Genomic DNA, 15,466 nt, shown 5'->3' with positions numbered 1-15,466 from the left:
TTCGGGTCCATCGGGCAGCAAGATTGAAGATGGATGGACAATGCAGGACACTTTTTATTTTTTAATAAAGGAATTGTCCAAAACTGTCTCCTGTCGTTTTTATTTTGACACTTTTTTGGTGAATGGGTATGGGTACAATGTACCCAATACCCATTTACATAGTGTGTGGGATCTGGGGGCCCCCTTTGTTAAAGGGGGCTCCCAGATTCCAATAGGCCCCTGCCCACAGACCCCCACAACCACCGGTCAAGGGTTGTGGGGATGAGGCCCTTGTCCCCATCAACATGTCCACATCACTAAAAAGCCAACCGCTGGCTTTAAAAAATGGTACTGGGGTGATCACCCTGATTTAACCCCTTCAAGTCATAAATGCAAATTTGCATACAATTGGCGCAAAGGAGTTAAATACTGCTAGCTTCTGAATGGTGAACATTTGCAGGATCTGTGAGATGTCTTTAAGAAATTGAGCCATTTGAGGTGGAAATACAATACAATTTTTTAAATCTTAAATATTCAGTTAGTTTATACAAAGAATATATGTATGCTTTTCTGCTCACAGAATATAGACATAGAGATTTGGGGTTGACTTACTGAAGGCAGATTGAAATAGACTGTGCACTTTGCAAGTAAAGTTGTTTCAAAGCGTAGTAAATGAGGGGACGTTCTGCTGACTTCCATCATCCAATTGTATGCAAGCAAAAATGCTTTTTTTTTTATTTTCCTTACATCTGATTGGGTATTCTTTGTAAAGTGATGCTTTACCTCGTTTACTAAGCTCTGGAGGAACTTACTAGTAAACCAACCCCATTATTCTAGCATGCAATACTACCATCATAATAATGACTAATTCTATGTTATGTTTCAATGATAAATGAAGGGATAATAGCATTGCATATACATTTCTGTGGCTTCTTCATGCTGTAGCTTCAGGTGTCCAAGTTTTTTAGTGACAGAGAGACTGTGTACGAGGGAGCCATGACTTTGCAGAGTAGCTATTATTTTGTCTTCCAAACTTGAAAGTATCACCATATTATCAAGGCACTCCTGTAAGTGTAAAGGGGAGGCATTGTTCATTTCATTTTTTTTTCACCTTGTCAACGGAAATACAAATCAAATCTAGATTCAAAAATTGATTAAAATAGAATGTATTACTAAATAACAAGTTGTTACATATAGTAAAAAAACTACCCTATTCAAAATTAATATCTCAATTTTGGGTGGAATGTAGCAGGATTTGACCTCTGCGTCTGGTTCAAAACAACACTCAGCAAATCTGGAACCCACCAAGCTTGACTTTTTAGCATGGCTACTGCCATCACCAGTATTTTTTCTGAAGTAGATTACACTAAAAAGTACAAAGTATACAAGCTTCGCCAACAGAGGAAACCAGCCAGTGATTTGAACCACTGCCCTACATCATCTAAACTAGTAAATCTGTTTTGGATTGTATTATTCTTTTTTTTTTTTTGTAAATATTATTAATTATTATTATAATATAATATTATATTTTTATTACATTAATAACTTTAATTAGCTTATAACTGTTTTAGTAGTAGATGAGGGCTCATTAATAAAGCAGTGTTATAACTTTTTAAAGCAGCACATAGATGCCCGGTACAAATGGATTTAGCTATTTGCTTGCTTTTGAGTAATTTTTTTTCTTTTTTTGAGAATGGAGAAAAAAAAGTGCCAGGGGAACAGCCTGTAACAGGACCTGTCAAAGTCATATGACCTGCTTCTTCTCCTACCATGGAATTTCCACTGTGTCATTATGCATAAACACTCCATAGGAAGCTGTGGGCTCTACATGGTGACTTGCATTTTATATATTACTCTTAAAATTTAGGATCAGTGGGAAGTAAACAGTAGGTTGCCCAGTGGAGTGCAGTTATTGATATTTGCTTTCTGTTTAAATAGGCCCCCTTGGAGTGTAATGCTCAATTTATCCACTTTTTTTCCGTTAAATGTAAACATTCTGAATCCTATACTATTGGCCAACATCTGCAATATTAAATGAACAGATCTACTACATACACAGCAATGACTGGGGTTCTACCTATGATGCTCACATTTTTGAGTCATGCTTACTAAAAGTACAACAATCAAAGTGTAATTTTACACTCATAAACAATAACTGTACCTGGAGGCAATGCTTTTCTAATTGTTTTCATTCTAATATTGTCAAATTTGGAGAGATATACCATTAATGCCTCGTACACACAACCGTTTTCCTTGTCAAAAAACATCAAGAAAAATGCTGGCAGAGCTTTTTTGCTGAGAAAAACGGTCGTGTGTATGTTTTTCATCAAGAAAACTGTCGTGGATCTCGATGAGAAAAAAAGAGAAATTGCTCTCTTTTTTCTCGTCAGGAGTCTCAATTTTTTTCGGTGTGGTTCTCGTCGGGCTGGTTTACGACGAGAAACACGTTCATGTGTATGCTTAGAAACCTGCGCATGCTCAGAATAAAGTATGGTAAAAGTAACGTTCGTAATTGGGGATAGCACATTCATCATGCTGTAACAGACTGAAAAGCGCAAATTGTCTCTCACCAAACTTTTACTTAATACGCGGTAACATGAGATTAGCAAGAGCAGCCCCAAGGGTGGCGCCAGTGGAATCTAACTTCCCCTTTATAGTGTCATCGTACGTGTTGTACGTCACCACGTTTGAGAACGACAAGATTTTGTCTCGACAGTGTGTATGCAAGGAAAGCTTGACAAGAATCTCGTCAAGCATGACAAGAACCTCGTCGAGGAAAATTACGTTTCTTTTACGACGAGATTCTCGGTCGTGTGTACGAGGCATAAGAGTATAAGAAATCACTCTGAAGTAGTAGTAAATGACCAAAGTGCACAAGCTACCTGTTTCAGGAGTAGGTGTTCCTCTTTAAGTCTTGGCTTTTCGAGTTGTATAAATCTGTCCAGAAGCTGTTCTGTCAGTCCTTGTCTGTCCTGGGAGAAGTACAGTATGGTACAGTAGGAGGCCACCTCAGGAGGTACCCTGTCTGGTGTGCAGGTGGTGTGCAGGTATATACGGAAACCTGGATGACACTCTACTTCATGTTCTCCCACCTTGAACAACCACAGATGTTAGTTTACATTGAGCCATGAAAAATGTTCACGCTGACACAATTATAATCATGTACTCTACTTTACAATTTTAAAAGTAATCTTCCTGCGAAAAAGCAGACACAACTAGATGTTAATGAAATAAGAAATAGAGGAACACCAACCATAGGATGGACTATGGGTGTCCTAAGGTATTGCGGTGCCGCGTCCTAACATAAGTGGAAGTTTTTAATTTTGAAGGAATAATGGACTTTATAGGCACCAATGGTCAACATAGAATGTAAAAGAAGTTTTTTATTGATACAAGCCCAGAGCCCTGGGTAATTGAATCAACAATTACAATATAGAAAAACAATATTAAAAAACATATAATTGACTATATTAAAAACATTAGTAAGCATAGAATATCTCTGAAATGCTAATAACCCATAGGGGTTGTACAAAAACCACAGATAGTCCACATGGGACAACAACAACAGTTGGTGAACAAACGTAGGCTTCAATTTGTGTATTTTTATACATATGCTCTACATGTTTCGCATGTTACTGCTTCTTCGGGAGCTTAAAAAGAATATTTTCTGGAAGGAAAAACATAGACTATTATTGGTTTCAGATTTTAATTTAACATTGTATATTTTGTGAATCAGAATAAATAGTGTTTCTTGTGCAAAAAAGCACCATAAACAATGACTCAGATTGCCAAGAACCGCCAAACCACCAGTGCAACTAAAGGGATCAAAAGTGAGGGAGGTGTAGGGACATGCCAAATACCCACATAGTTAATCAGAGGTGTTAAGAAATAGCACCGTCCTCGCCAGAATAGAAAAAGTGGCGAGTAGTGACGGATATGCCTAGATAGTGCGGCAAGAAGAAGAAAAGAGTATATATATATATATATATCTCAAATTGTCGGTGGTAATAGAGTCAGGGAAAGGTGATAGCGAAGCTCCACACATCACCAGTGAACAAGTGAGAGTGAACCATTTTGTGTGTATAGAGAGACGAGATTATATAATAATAAAAGAAGTAAAAAAGTATAATAAACCTACCATCAGCAATGATAGGTAAGAAATAATTGTGTATATGTGTAAGAATTCCAACGATAATTCTGGATCAATGTGGTAACAGTTTCCAGATAACAGAGTTACCTCTGTTATCTGGAAACTGTTACCACATTGATCCAGAATTATCGTTGGAATTCTTACACATATACACAATTATTTCTTACCTATCATTGCTGATGGTAGGTTTATTATACTTTTTTACTTCTTTTATTATTATATAATCTCGTCTCTCTATACACACAAAATGGTTCACTCTCACTTGTTCACTGGTGATGTGTGGAGCTTCGCTATCACCTTTCCCTGACTCTATTACCACCGACAATTTGAGATATATATATATATATACTCTTTTCTTCTTCTTGCCGCACTATCTAGGCATATCCGTCACTACTCGCCACTTTTTCTATTCTGGCGAGGACGGTGCTATTTCTTAACACCTCTGATTAACTATGTGGGTATTTGGCATGTCCCTACACCTCCCTCACTTTTGATCCCTTTAGTTGCACTGGTGGTTTGGCGGTTCTTGGCAATCTGAGTCATTGTTTATGGTGCTTTTTTGCACAAGAAACACTATTTATTCTGATTCACAAAATATACAATGTTAAATTAAAATCTGAAACCAATAATAGTCTATGTTTTTCCTTCCAGAAAATATTCTTTTTAAGCTCCCGAAGAAGCAGTAACATGCGAAACATGTAGAGCATATGTATAAAAATACACAAATTGAAGCCTACGTTTGTTCACCAACTGTTGTTGTTGTCCCATGTGGACTATCTGTGGTTTTTGTACAACCCCTATGGGTTATTAGCATTTCAGAGATATTCTATGCTTACTAATGTTTTTAATATAGTCAATTATATGTTTTTTAATATTGTTTTTCTATATTGTAATTGTTGATTCAATTACCCAGGGCTCTGGGCTTGTATCAATAAAAAACTTCTTTTACATTCTATGTTGACCATTGGTGCCTATAAAGTCCATTATTCCTTCAAAATTAAAAACTTCCACAACTAGATGTTGGTTACTATCTGCATTAGCAATACAAATCTGTTCTTTGACCTTCTTTTATTTAAATCCACTTTATTACTGGGGTCTGGCTTCCCCTGACTTTATGGTTAAAGAGACCCTGTTACCAACTTAAACACTTGCAGGTAAACACACAGAAAAATCAAGTATTTTACATTTGTACTTTCTTCTTTTTCAAAACAGTTTATTTTCACTTGTAATTTACCTTTAACATTCATAGAAAAACTGACTAGCCAGTCCACTAGCACAGGCCCCCTCTCCTCTATCCTGATAGTATCAAATTACTTTGTGCTGGCATCTCCTTTGCCCCTCCCCTCTATACATAACACTTGATGAAGCTTTTGGGGGGGTGTAAGGGGGGTGCATAATCTGCTGTCAGAATACAATGATCACTGCTGGCTGCTATAGTGGCCAGCACTGAGCATATGAAAAAAAACTGACATGCTGGTTGTACTGAGGTCGATTGGTAGATCAACTTCAGTACAACCAGCCTGCCCATAGATGGATCAATATGTGTCTGGTTCCTGTTGAGCTGCCCAGGAGAAGAATGCTGAACAGAGACTGAGCTGCTGCTGCAGCTAGATGAACAGATCCCTGCCATAGCTGACCACAATCGGGTGAGAACTCAGAGAAGCAAAGAGACTGAGAACCTTCTCCCTGGAAGGGTGTGATTTGGATGTCTGGTGAGATCAGTGTGTACTAGAGAGCACTCCCACTACTTGTGGAGTGGAAAAAAGGGACTGTCTCAGCAGGACTGAAAGAGAAAGATCATTAGCAAATTCTACCTCTGTCTGACTTGAATTGAACTTTTCAAAATCTGAGATCTGAATCAGAGAGCATATCCAGAGGCCCTGGGAACTGCTTTCCCTTAAGAGCCACAACTTTGCCTGCCAGTGTTTTTTTTCCCCCATCACTGGCCAGTGGGATAAAACTAGGGCTGATATAGCAAGCAAGGACTGTCTTTATATAATGTTGCTAGTTAAATGCAGTTGCATTCTGTTAATTATTATTAGTCAGAATACTGCAGGTGTTTAATCCTATCGTATAGTTTCAAAGTTGTTAAGGTTAAATAAAGACACCAGTCCATCTAGTTCAACCTGTGTAGGTGTGTGCGTGTGTATGTTTATGTCAATACCATTTCCCCTATCCCTGTATCTTGTGTTAACTAAGAGTTTTCTGAAGCCATCGACACTTGCCGCTGACACCACTGATGGTGGAACAGAGTTCCACATCCTTTCAGCTCTAACAGTAAAGAACCCCCTACACAGTTTAAGGTTGAACCTCTTCTTCTCCAATTTCATTGAGTGGCTGTGTGTTTTTTTAAGCTCCATGTAACTGAATAGTTTAGTCCCTATGTTAGAATCACCATTGAGGCATTTCTATATTGCTATCATATCTCCTCTCAAATGTCTCTTCTCCAGGGGAAATGAGTTTAATGTTTGTAGTCATTCCTCATAACTGAGGTCCTCCAGTCCGCTTATTAGCTTTGTCACCTTTGTCTGGACTCTGTCCCGTTCCAGCGCTAAATCTGCTGGGGCTGTTGACATCCAAAATGGTGGCACCTAGAAACAGTCTAAGTGCTTTTGAATGTCTACACAAGGCAGGCTTTACAGGTAAAAGTCATGCATAAAATATGTTCAATGCACGTATCATTTCATGGAAGGTTATTGTCAAAATTAAAGTGTAACGAAACCCACAACTGAAAAATCAGTCTGTATATGCAGTAAAGCATGCTTGTTATACTCAATGTGGAACTTAAGCGGTTAATCCTTTGCATTGTGCAGGATCATTCCCTCCTGCACTGTCTATCTGGGGAAATCCAGCTAACACAGGCAGGGTAGCTGACCTGCACATGCTCAGTTGTGTCTTTTATGCTGGAGGGAACATTTACTTGTTCTCAGAGCTAGCCAGGTCACTTGATATTGACATCACACATGTGGGTGTGTATACAGGCTGTAGTGAAAATCTCCTTCTAACTGAACTCTCAGCACTGGAGAAACTGTGCAGTTTATCATGTAACCGTGGTATACAAATCATCCAAAAGGGTATATAGTGGCAGAATTTTAATGTAAAAAGAAGATTTATAAGCTGTGGGCACTGTGGGGGGGGGGGTGAACTATATTCATATTACTGGGTTTAGTATCACTTTAATAGTCTGACAACAGACCATGAATTTCTCTGCAAGCTTCAGTTACTGCCATGCCACACTAATGAGAGCGTTTTTTTGACACGTTCATTTGACAATTGAATAGTATCTGTCAGGGATTAGGTTTTAAAGTACACTGGTGGCCAGGCTATGCACATAGAAATTTTTACATATTCCTAACATGCAGTAAAGCTTTAAAACACGCCTTCCTTTAGCTTTATAAATACAGGAAGAAGTCATCCTCAAAGTTCACAGCAGAAGCACTAAAATCATTTAAGGCTCATCACTCATTCCCTTCCAGAGCATCACTCTGTGTTTATATTAGAGAGTAAAAGGATGGAAGGATTCTGAGTCACTGTTGGGAGGGGAGAAAAGGATGAGCTGAGTCGTCTAAAATAATGATTTGGATTATTACAGAGCCTCTTCTGTGAAATACAAGAATGAATTGCTTCACAGTGACTGTAGCTACGCTATGTTATTGAGGGCTTGTTTTAAAGCCCATTTACTGCTCCTTAAAACATGTGTATAGCTTTTTGTCCATAGCCTGGCCACAGGTTCACTTTAAGTCAGGGAAAGTATGGTCCCAATAGCGAGCAAAGTGAACTTAAATCCCTGTGAAGATCAAAGGTAGTGTTGAGATGGCTAACACATATGACAAAGTGACAATGGGAGAAAAATTGCAAAACAGCAAGGTTTCAAAACAAAAAAGGGGGTGGGACTTTTGTTGGGTGCCGCCGCTGCACATGCCCCCTTGGTTCCCGACCGCAATGTCTTGAGGGGGCCCGGGGTCCTTGGTATCGTATGTTCCAATGCACACATATCTGTAAGTTACCTTGTCCTAGACAGTTCTTGCGGGGTTCTTATCCTTCTCCCCTAATCTGACATAGTTAACTTACCTAGTTAATCGCGTTGAGCTATCAATATCATTGTGTATTCGATTACACACCCATCAACATATGTGTTTCCTACCACCTGTACAATTATACGGAATATAAAGACCATAGACTGTGAAGATGCTACCTTTTGTATTGCTTTTTACCTAAAACTTTGAATACTGGTGGACCCCTTAATTGTATCATATACTAATGTTCTCAACCATGTTGCTAATAGTTATTATCAGGTTAGAAATTGGCACCATGTGATTGGTGCATTTCTCTGTATGTATAACTAATGTGTCTAAACATGTTTTTCATGTATCAATAAATGGTTTACTATTCCACCATGCTATTCATTTTGTCACCACGAGCTTCATATAAAGTCCAATCCCCTTTTTTGTTTTGCAAACTTGCTGTTTTGCAATTTTGCTCCCATTGTCAATATAACAGTGATTCAGGCGCATGACTTTACCCATTCATGGCTTCATTTAAAGTCCTAACATCCCAATCCCCCTTGACTTATGACAAAGTGTTATGAAGTAAGTGCCTACACTTAGGCACAATTTTATATAAACTTTTTGAAAATAATCAAATCTGTTGTCCTTCATCTGGAAAATTATTACAACTGAACATACCATCATTTTGAATGGAACCTTGTGTTGCTGAAATTCTCTTTTTGACTGCAGAATCTGAATGAAACGGACATCCCGAGCTATGACATCTATATTGCAATATGTGAGTAAAAGGGAATGTCCGACTGTCAGGGATATATCCATTTCAGACCGAAGATCCTAGAAACAGTTTGAATAATACACAATAAGTGTTTGGTACTTATTTTAATAATAACAACACTGCACATGACATTTTCTGCTTTCTGTATGGTCCAATTATTTAATGCTAGTATGGAAACTGTGGAGTTTAAGTGATACCTTTTACTGGCTAACTTAATAAGCCAAATAAAGGGTATCACTTAACATAAAAACTTTCTGAACTAATCGATGGCTTCAAACAAAGCAGGCACAGAATAGTGCATTAAAACACAAGAAAATGGATTATAAGCATATACATAACCTCTTTCGAACAATTTTGTCTTAATAAGACTTCCATAAGACATTCTCTGTCACTTTTCTTTAGCTCATTGACTGACACAGAAAACTGCCATGACCCCCCATTTCTGAAACCTTGGGAGGATGACTTGAGAATCAAATTTTCTGTATTTTAGTAAGTAGCTATTTAAGGTATTGTTGTAACATTCAATTAAAATCATTTTTGATGAGAACTTCAAATGTTTACTTGCTTTTTATATCCTATAATAGTTACTGTACGAAATATACTGATTTCTAAACACAACCTCCAATTGTCAATTGCGCATCAAGGATTGCAGTGTGGATCCCTGCTTATTAGCTGTTGAGCTAAGCAAAGTAGGCCTCATAGAAAGCCTATCATTTGTAGTCAGGTCAGACACAACCAATAGAGTTGCACTGAGAAAGAAAAGTAAAAAAAAAAAATGTTCAGTACTACTAAGTGGGAAGCAGAGCCTTTATATGTAAGAAGCTTAAATGACTCCCCTGAGTTGCATGTTTGATTCTAATCTCATTTGCCTATAGATCTAAAAATTGTTTAAAGGCTTTCCAAAAGAATATGGAGGCAGGTTGTCATTAGACTGCATAGGCTTGGGAGTCAGTGGCAGCATCTTTGGGGGAGGCAGGTGCTGACTGATTAGTAATCTTCAGTGCCCAGAACATAGCAGTGTATCTTGGATTGGGAGCATTAAAGTGGTTGTTTAGCCACTATCCTATCTTTATACCAACCCCTCTCTCATGTGATCACTGGGAGATGCTGTTAGAACAGGGAGAAATCAACTTTTTTTATTATAAAGCACAGGCAGTAGTATACATCTTTTTATCTAACAGAGGGGATGATATAAAGATGAGATAGTTTTGAAACAGCAGGAAGAGGAGCAGAGCAACGCTAGTGAGAGCTGACAGGCAGTGAGAAGATGGGGGAGTAGGACAGAGGGAGATAGAGGAGAGCTGCAGATAGCTGCAGATGATGGAGGCACCCCAGGCTCAGCAGCTCTAATATATCAGAGTCAGCGTACAGAGGGGAGGGTAGAAACTGTCAGGATCAGCTAGGTATTTCAGGTGTTACAGAGGGCCAAATGACACATCACAAGCACTGTGCTGTATAACATGCCTTAGGCCCCGTACACACGATAGAATCTATCCGCAGATAAATCCCATCGAATGGGTTTCTGCGGATAGATTCTATGGTGTGTACACTCCGGCGGATATTTATCCGCGGATATTTCCGAATTCCAGCAGATAAATATTTGTCGACATGCACAGCATATCTATCTGCTGGAATCGGATCCCACGGATGGATCCGCTTGTCTGTACAGACTCACCGGATCCATCCGTCCAAAGGGATTCCCCACACGCGTCGTAATGATTTGACGCATGCGTGGAATTCCTTATATGACAGCGTCGCGCCCGTCGCCGCGTCATAATCGCGGCGACGGCGCGACACGTCATCGCCAGAGGATTTCGGCGCGGATTTGAATGCGATGGTGTGTACACGCCATCGCATAGAAATCTGCTGAAATCCTCGAGAGGATTTATCCGCAGATACGGTCCGCTGGACCGTATCCGCGGATAAATCCTCTTGTGTGTATGGGGCCTTAAAAGAGCAGGATCCATTATTTTTTTGGGGGTTAACAAACGCTTTAATATAGAGGGTCTCAGCATAGAAGATTTGTGCAAAAAAAGGTCAAGCTGGCCATAGATGGATCACAATTTGGATGGTTTAGCAGGGACTGGCTGAATCTCGATCTACGTATGGCTACTCCTGTTTGACAGAAGTCGATCACTAGACACACTGGAGACCGTTTGTTAAATTGTTAATCAGCAGTGTTAAGGGGGGGGGGGTGATTCCGTCCTCCTCGCTTGTGTCGATGGGGGAATACATGAATTTCTCTTTTTCGTTCAGCCCGCTGACTGACGCAAAAAATTATCAATTTATTGCAGCTTTCATCTAGGACTAGGGCTGCTTTTGCTGATTTTGTGTTAGTAAAAGACGATTCGTGCTTTTCAGTCTGTTACAGCGTGATGAATGTGCTATCTCCATTACGAACGCTAGTTTTACCAGAACAAGCGCTCCCGTCTCATAACTTGCTTCTGAGCATGCACGTTTTTTTTACATTGTTAAAGCCCACACACGACCATTTTTTAAGACGTTAAAAACGACAACGTTAAAAACGTTGTGAAAAATTAGAGCATGTTCGAAATTTTTAATGGCCATTTTTTACATCGTGAAAAATGCTCTGGAGCCCACGCACTATTGTTTTTAATTACATAAAAAAAAACATAATTTTTTACAACCCGAAAAACGGTCGTGTGAATGCGGCATAAGGGTAAGTTAGTTTTAGCGTTAAGTTAAAGTCTAGGTTTAAAGTGTATCTAAAGACATTTTTCTTTCATTTTGGACAGTGTAAAACCCCAGTCTTTTAGCCGTACTAGGGAGATTTTCCTCTCCGTCTGTCTTGTTGGCCATTGTCACGTGGATTGAACTGAATGGTCTTAACTCTTCCTTACTCTATCCAAAACTAAAAAATGGCTTTAGATCAGACCTGGGCAAACTACGGCCCGCGGGCCGTATACGGCCCGGCGGACCTTTTAATCCGGCCCCCCGCCGCCGCCACGTTAATCACCGCGGCGGGGAACATTACAGACAGTGTTTGTTTGAACAGCTGTTTTCCCCGCCGCGCATAAACACTCCCCCTTGGACGGATCTGTCCAATCGCAAGCAAGGGGGAGTCACATAGACACTCCCCCTTGCTCGCGATTGGACAGATCCGTCCAAGGGGGAGTGTCTATGCGCAGCGGGGAAAACAGCTGTTCAAACGAACAGCACCTAGCAAGCAGAGTGATCAGGACACCAGGAGGAGGAGCCGAGGACGCCGCGGCCGCCCCAGCATTCACAGCGCGCCTCCGCCCCTAATTGCAAAATGCGTCCGCCCATCTCGAGTCCACAGCGTGAGGGAACTCAGGGAAGTGTGGGGTTGAGGGCTGAGGAGTGGACAAGGAGGTGAGAGAGCTGCAGTGCTGACTGTGCTGAGTGTGCTGAGTGTGGCCGACCACCGACCTGACTGACAGTGTGAGCCAGCCTCTCAGACACTGAAAGAAAAGTAAGTATAGCTGTGGCATGTGTGCTGGGGGCCTGGGGCCTGGGCAGCTTTTACTTCCTCATGGTACTGTGCACTGTCTGTCTGCATTAGTTTGTCCAGTGGCCTGCGGCTGGTGCTCAAATTTTTTTTGGGGGGGGGGGGGGGCGCAGACGAAAAAACAAACAAAAAAATTGAAGCCTCACTGTGCCCATCATATGCAGGCAGCCACTGGGCCCATCAATTGTCACCACTATGACATGCCATCAAACGCAGCCACTGTGCAATCAAACACAGCCACTGTGCCATGCCATCAAACGCAGCCACTGTGCCATCAATTGTCACCACTGTGACATGCCATCAAACGCAGCCACTGTGCAATCAAACACAGCCACTGTGCCATGCCATCAAACGCAGCCACTGTGCCATCAATTGTCGCCACTGTGCCATGCCATCAAACGCAGCCACTGTGCCATCAATTGTCACCACTGTGACATGCCATCAAACGCAGCCACTGTGCCATCAATTGTCGCCACTGTGCCATGCCATCAAACGCAGCCACTGTGCCATCAATTGTCACCACTGTGACATGCCATCAAACGCAGCCACTGTGCAATCAAACACAGCCACTGTGCCATGCCATCAAACGCAGCCACTGTGCCATCAATTGTCGCCACTGTGCCATGCCATCAAACGCAGCCACTGTGCCATCAATTGTCGCCACTGTGCCCATCAAACGCAACCACTGTGCCATCACACGCAGCCACTGTGCCATCACATGCAGCTACTGTTTAATCAATTGTTATTGATTAAACAGTGGCTGCCTGTCCCCAGCGTCTGTCCCCCTCCTGTTTCATGTCCCCAGCGTCTGTCCCCCTCCTGTGTCATGTCCCCAGAGTCTGTCCCCCTCCTGTGTCATGTCCCCAGCCTCTGTCCCCCTCCTGTGCCATGTCCCCAGCCTCTTTCCCCTCCTGTGCCATGTCCCCAGCCTCTGTCCCCCTCCTGTGCCATGTCCCCAGCCTCTGTCCCCCTCCTGTGCCATGTCCCCAGCCTCTGTCCCCCTCCTGTGCCATGTCCCCAGCCTCTGTCCCCCTCCTGTGCCATGTCCCCAGCCTCTGTCCCCCTCCTGTGCCATGTCTATAACAAGTACTCGTACCAGTTGTCCAACAATGATATTTACTGCTTTTTATAAAGAAATACAATTGATTTTATGCAGTATTGAGTTTAGCCTTTTGGCCCGGCCCTCCAAAATATTTTTAGTTTCTCATGTGGCCCCATCGAAAAAATAATTGCCCACCCCTGCTTTAGATATACTTTAGGGTTTATGTCTGGGAAAAGAGTTAAGGTGATGAGAGCCTTCTAAAAAAAAAAAAAAAAAAAACTCGTCTTCTTCCCTATTAACCCTGCATTGAAATCTATCAGTAATAGGCTCTTGTCACTTAAGCACAACATATCAAGCCAGTGGAATTCAGTTTCAGGCCTATATAAAATCTCCAATAATGGACTTTAGTACCATTGTCTCTCCATAGATATTGAACAGATTCTGCAGCATGTTCATCTTTGTTCTACAGAATATGATGTATCTGCTTCTCAGTACAGAAAAGGTTAAGTTTCTTTACTGTGGCACATAGTCTGCCCTAGCTAAAATGCACATCTTTTACTTTTTGATGGCATTGGCTAGTGATAAATCAAGAAGCACCAATATTTGAATAACCGTATGTCTATATTGCATGATTGCTACCGGCAGTGCAATCCAGGGGCATAAAAAAAACAAATCTGACCCTAAGCATGGGGTTCTTAGTTGTGAGGGTGAAAAAGCTAAAAATAAGGCAACAGGACATAAAAAAAAAAATACATAGTAATTTTAGAATCCTGTAAAGTACACACATGTGACGTATGCTAGAAGCAAAAGACATGTTAAATTATTTTCTTACATAGTGCATTACTTCCACCGTGTCATCTGGTAGGTGACCTTTCATCCAGTCAATAGCTTGTCCCGCGGGATCACTCACTAAGATCCAGGAGAGACTGGCAATTTTATTAATAAAAATGCATGAATTATTCAATGCAAGTGGGTTTGTAGGAAGTCCTTTCTTCTCCAATTTCTTTATTTCAATCTAGATAGTATATTAAATAGTTATAAATGAAAGAAAGAAAACATTATTTATAAATGTTAAAAAAAAATTATAATAAATATTAAAGTATATACACAGACACACGCAAATGCATACACTTCCTGTTCTAGTGACAGCGGCCACCAAAAATAGGAAATAATAAATCTTTTCAACAGGACATCAAACAGCAATAAAAACCTGTTCTAACCCTTTAATAAAAGGTTGTAGCTGGAGTTACCCTATAAGTACTAATCAGTAACCAAAAAGGGTTAATGTTACTTTTTACTGTGGGGCCTTAAAACCTAACAGCTTTTCCCTTAGCATTATGAGGGCTGACTAACACTATATTATCAAAAGTATTGGGATGCATGCCTTTACACGCACATTAACTTGTCATCCTAGTAATAGTCCGTATGGAAAGGCTGTCCACAAGGTTTTGGAGTGTGCCAATGGCAATGTTTGACCATTCTTCCAGAAGCACATTTGTGAGGTCAGGCACTGATGCGGACAATAAGGCCTGGCTCGCAGTCTCCACTCTATATCATCTAAAAAGGTGTTCTATTGGGTTGAGGTCAGGACTCTGTGCAGGCCAGTGAAGTTCCTCCACCTGAAATGCGCTCATCCATGTCTTTATGAACCTTGCTTTGTGCACTGGTCCAAATCATTTGGTGAAGGGGGGATTATGGTGTGGGGTTGTTTTTCAGGGTTTGAGCTTGGCCCCTTAGGTCCAGTGAATGGAGCTCTTTAGGTGTTCGCATACCAAGACATTTTGGAAAATGTCATGCTCCCAACTTTGTGGAAACAGTTTGAGGATGGCTTCTACCTGTTCCAACATGACTGCGCACCAATGCACAAAGTAAGGTCCATAAAGACATGGGTGAGCAAGTTTGGGGTGGAGAAACTTGACTGGCCTGCATCTGGGATGCCATTAAAGTTAATGTGCGTGTAAAGGCAGGCATCCCAATACTTTTGACAATCTAGTGCAAGTCAGCCCTTAAAATGCTAAGGGAA

At 40.9% G+C, this 15,466-nt stretch overlaps 1 protein-coding gene across 1 annotated transcript in view; it reads right to left on the bottom strand.

Moving 5' to 3' along the window:
- Positions 1 to 15,466, bottom strand: part of LOC120937061 (dynein heavy chain 5, axonemal-like) — a 342,938-nt gene that overhangs the window by 63,759 nt on the left and 263,713 nt on the right. The window contains exons 86-89 of the mRNA XM_040350003.1: positions 14,276 to 14,458; positions 8,815 to 8,970; positions 2,862 to 3,071; positions 899 to 1,044 (exon numbers count right to left, since the gene is read on the bottom strand). Coding sequence (XP_040205937.1) covers positions 899 to 1,044; positions 2,862 to 3,071; positions 8,815 to 8,970; positions 14,276 to 14,458 — 695 coding nt within the window. The remainder of the gene's footprint in view (positions 1 to 898; positions 1,045 to 2,861; positions 3,072 to 8,814; positions 8,971 to 14,275; positions 14,459 to 15,466) is intronic.

The sequence above is a fragment of the Rana temporaria genome, chromosome 4 (assembly GCF_905171775.1).
Source record: "Rana temporaria chromosome 4, aRanTem1.1, whole genome shotgun sequence".
Lineage (NCBI taxonomy): Eukaryota > Metazoa > Chordata > Amphibia > Anura > Ranidae > Rana > Rana temporaria.
Note: the sequence above shows the minus strand (reverse complement) of the source record. Positions and strands in the feature narration are given on the sequence as shown.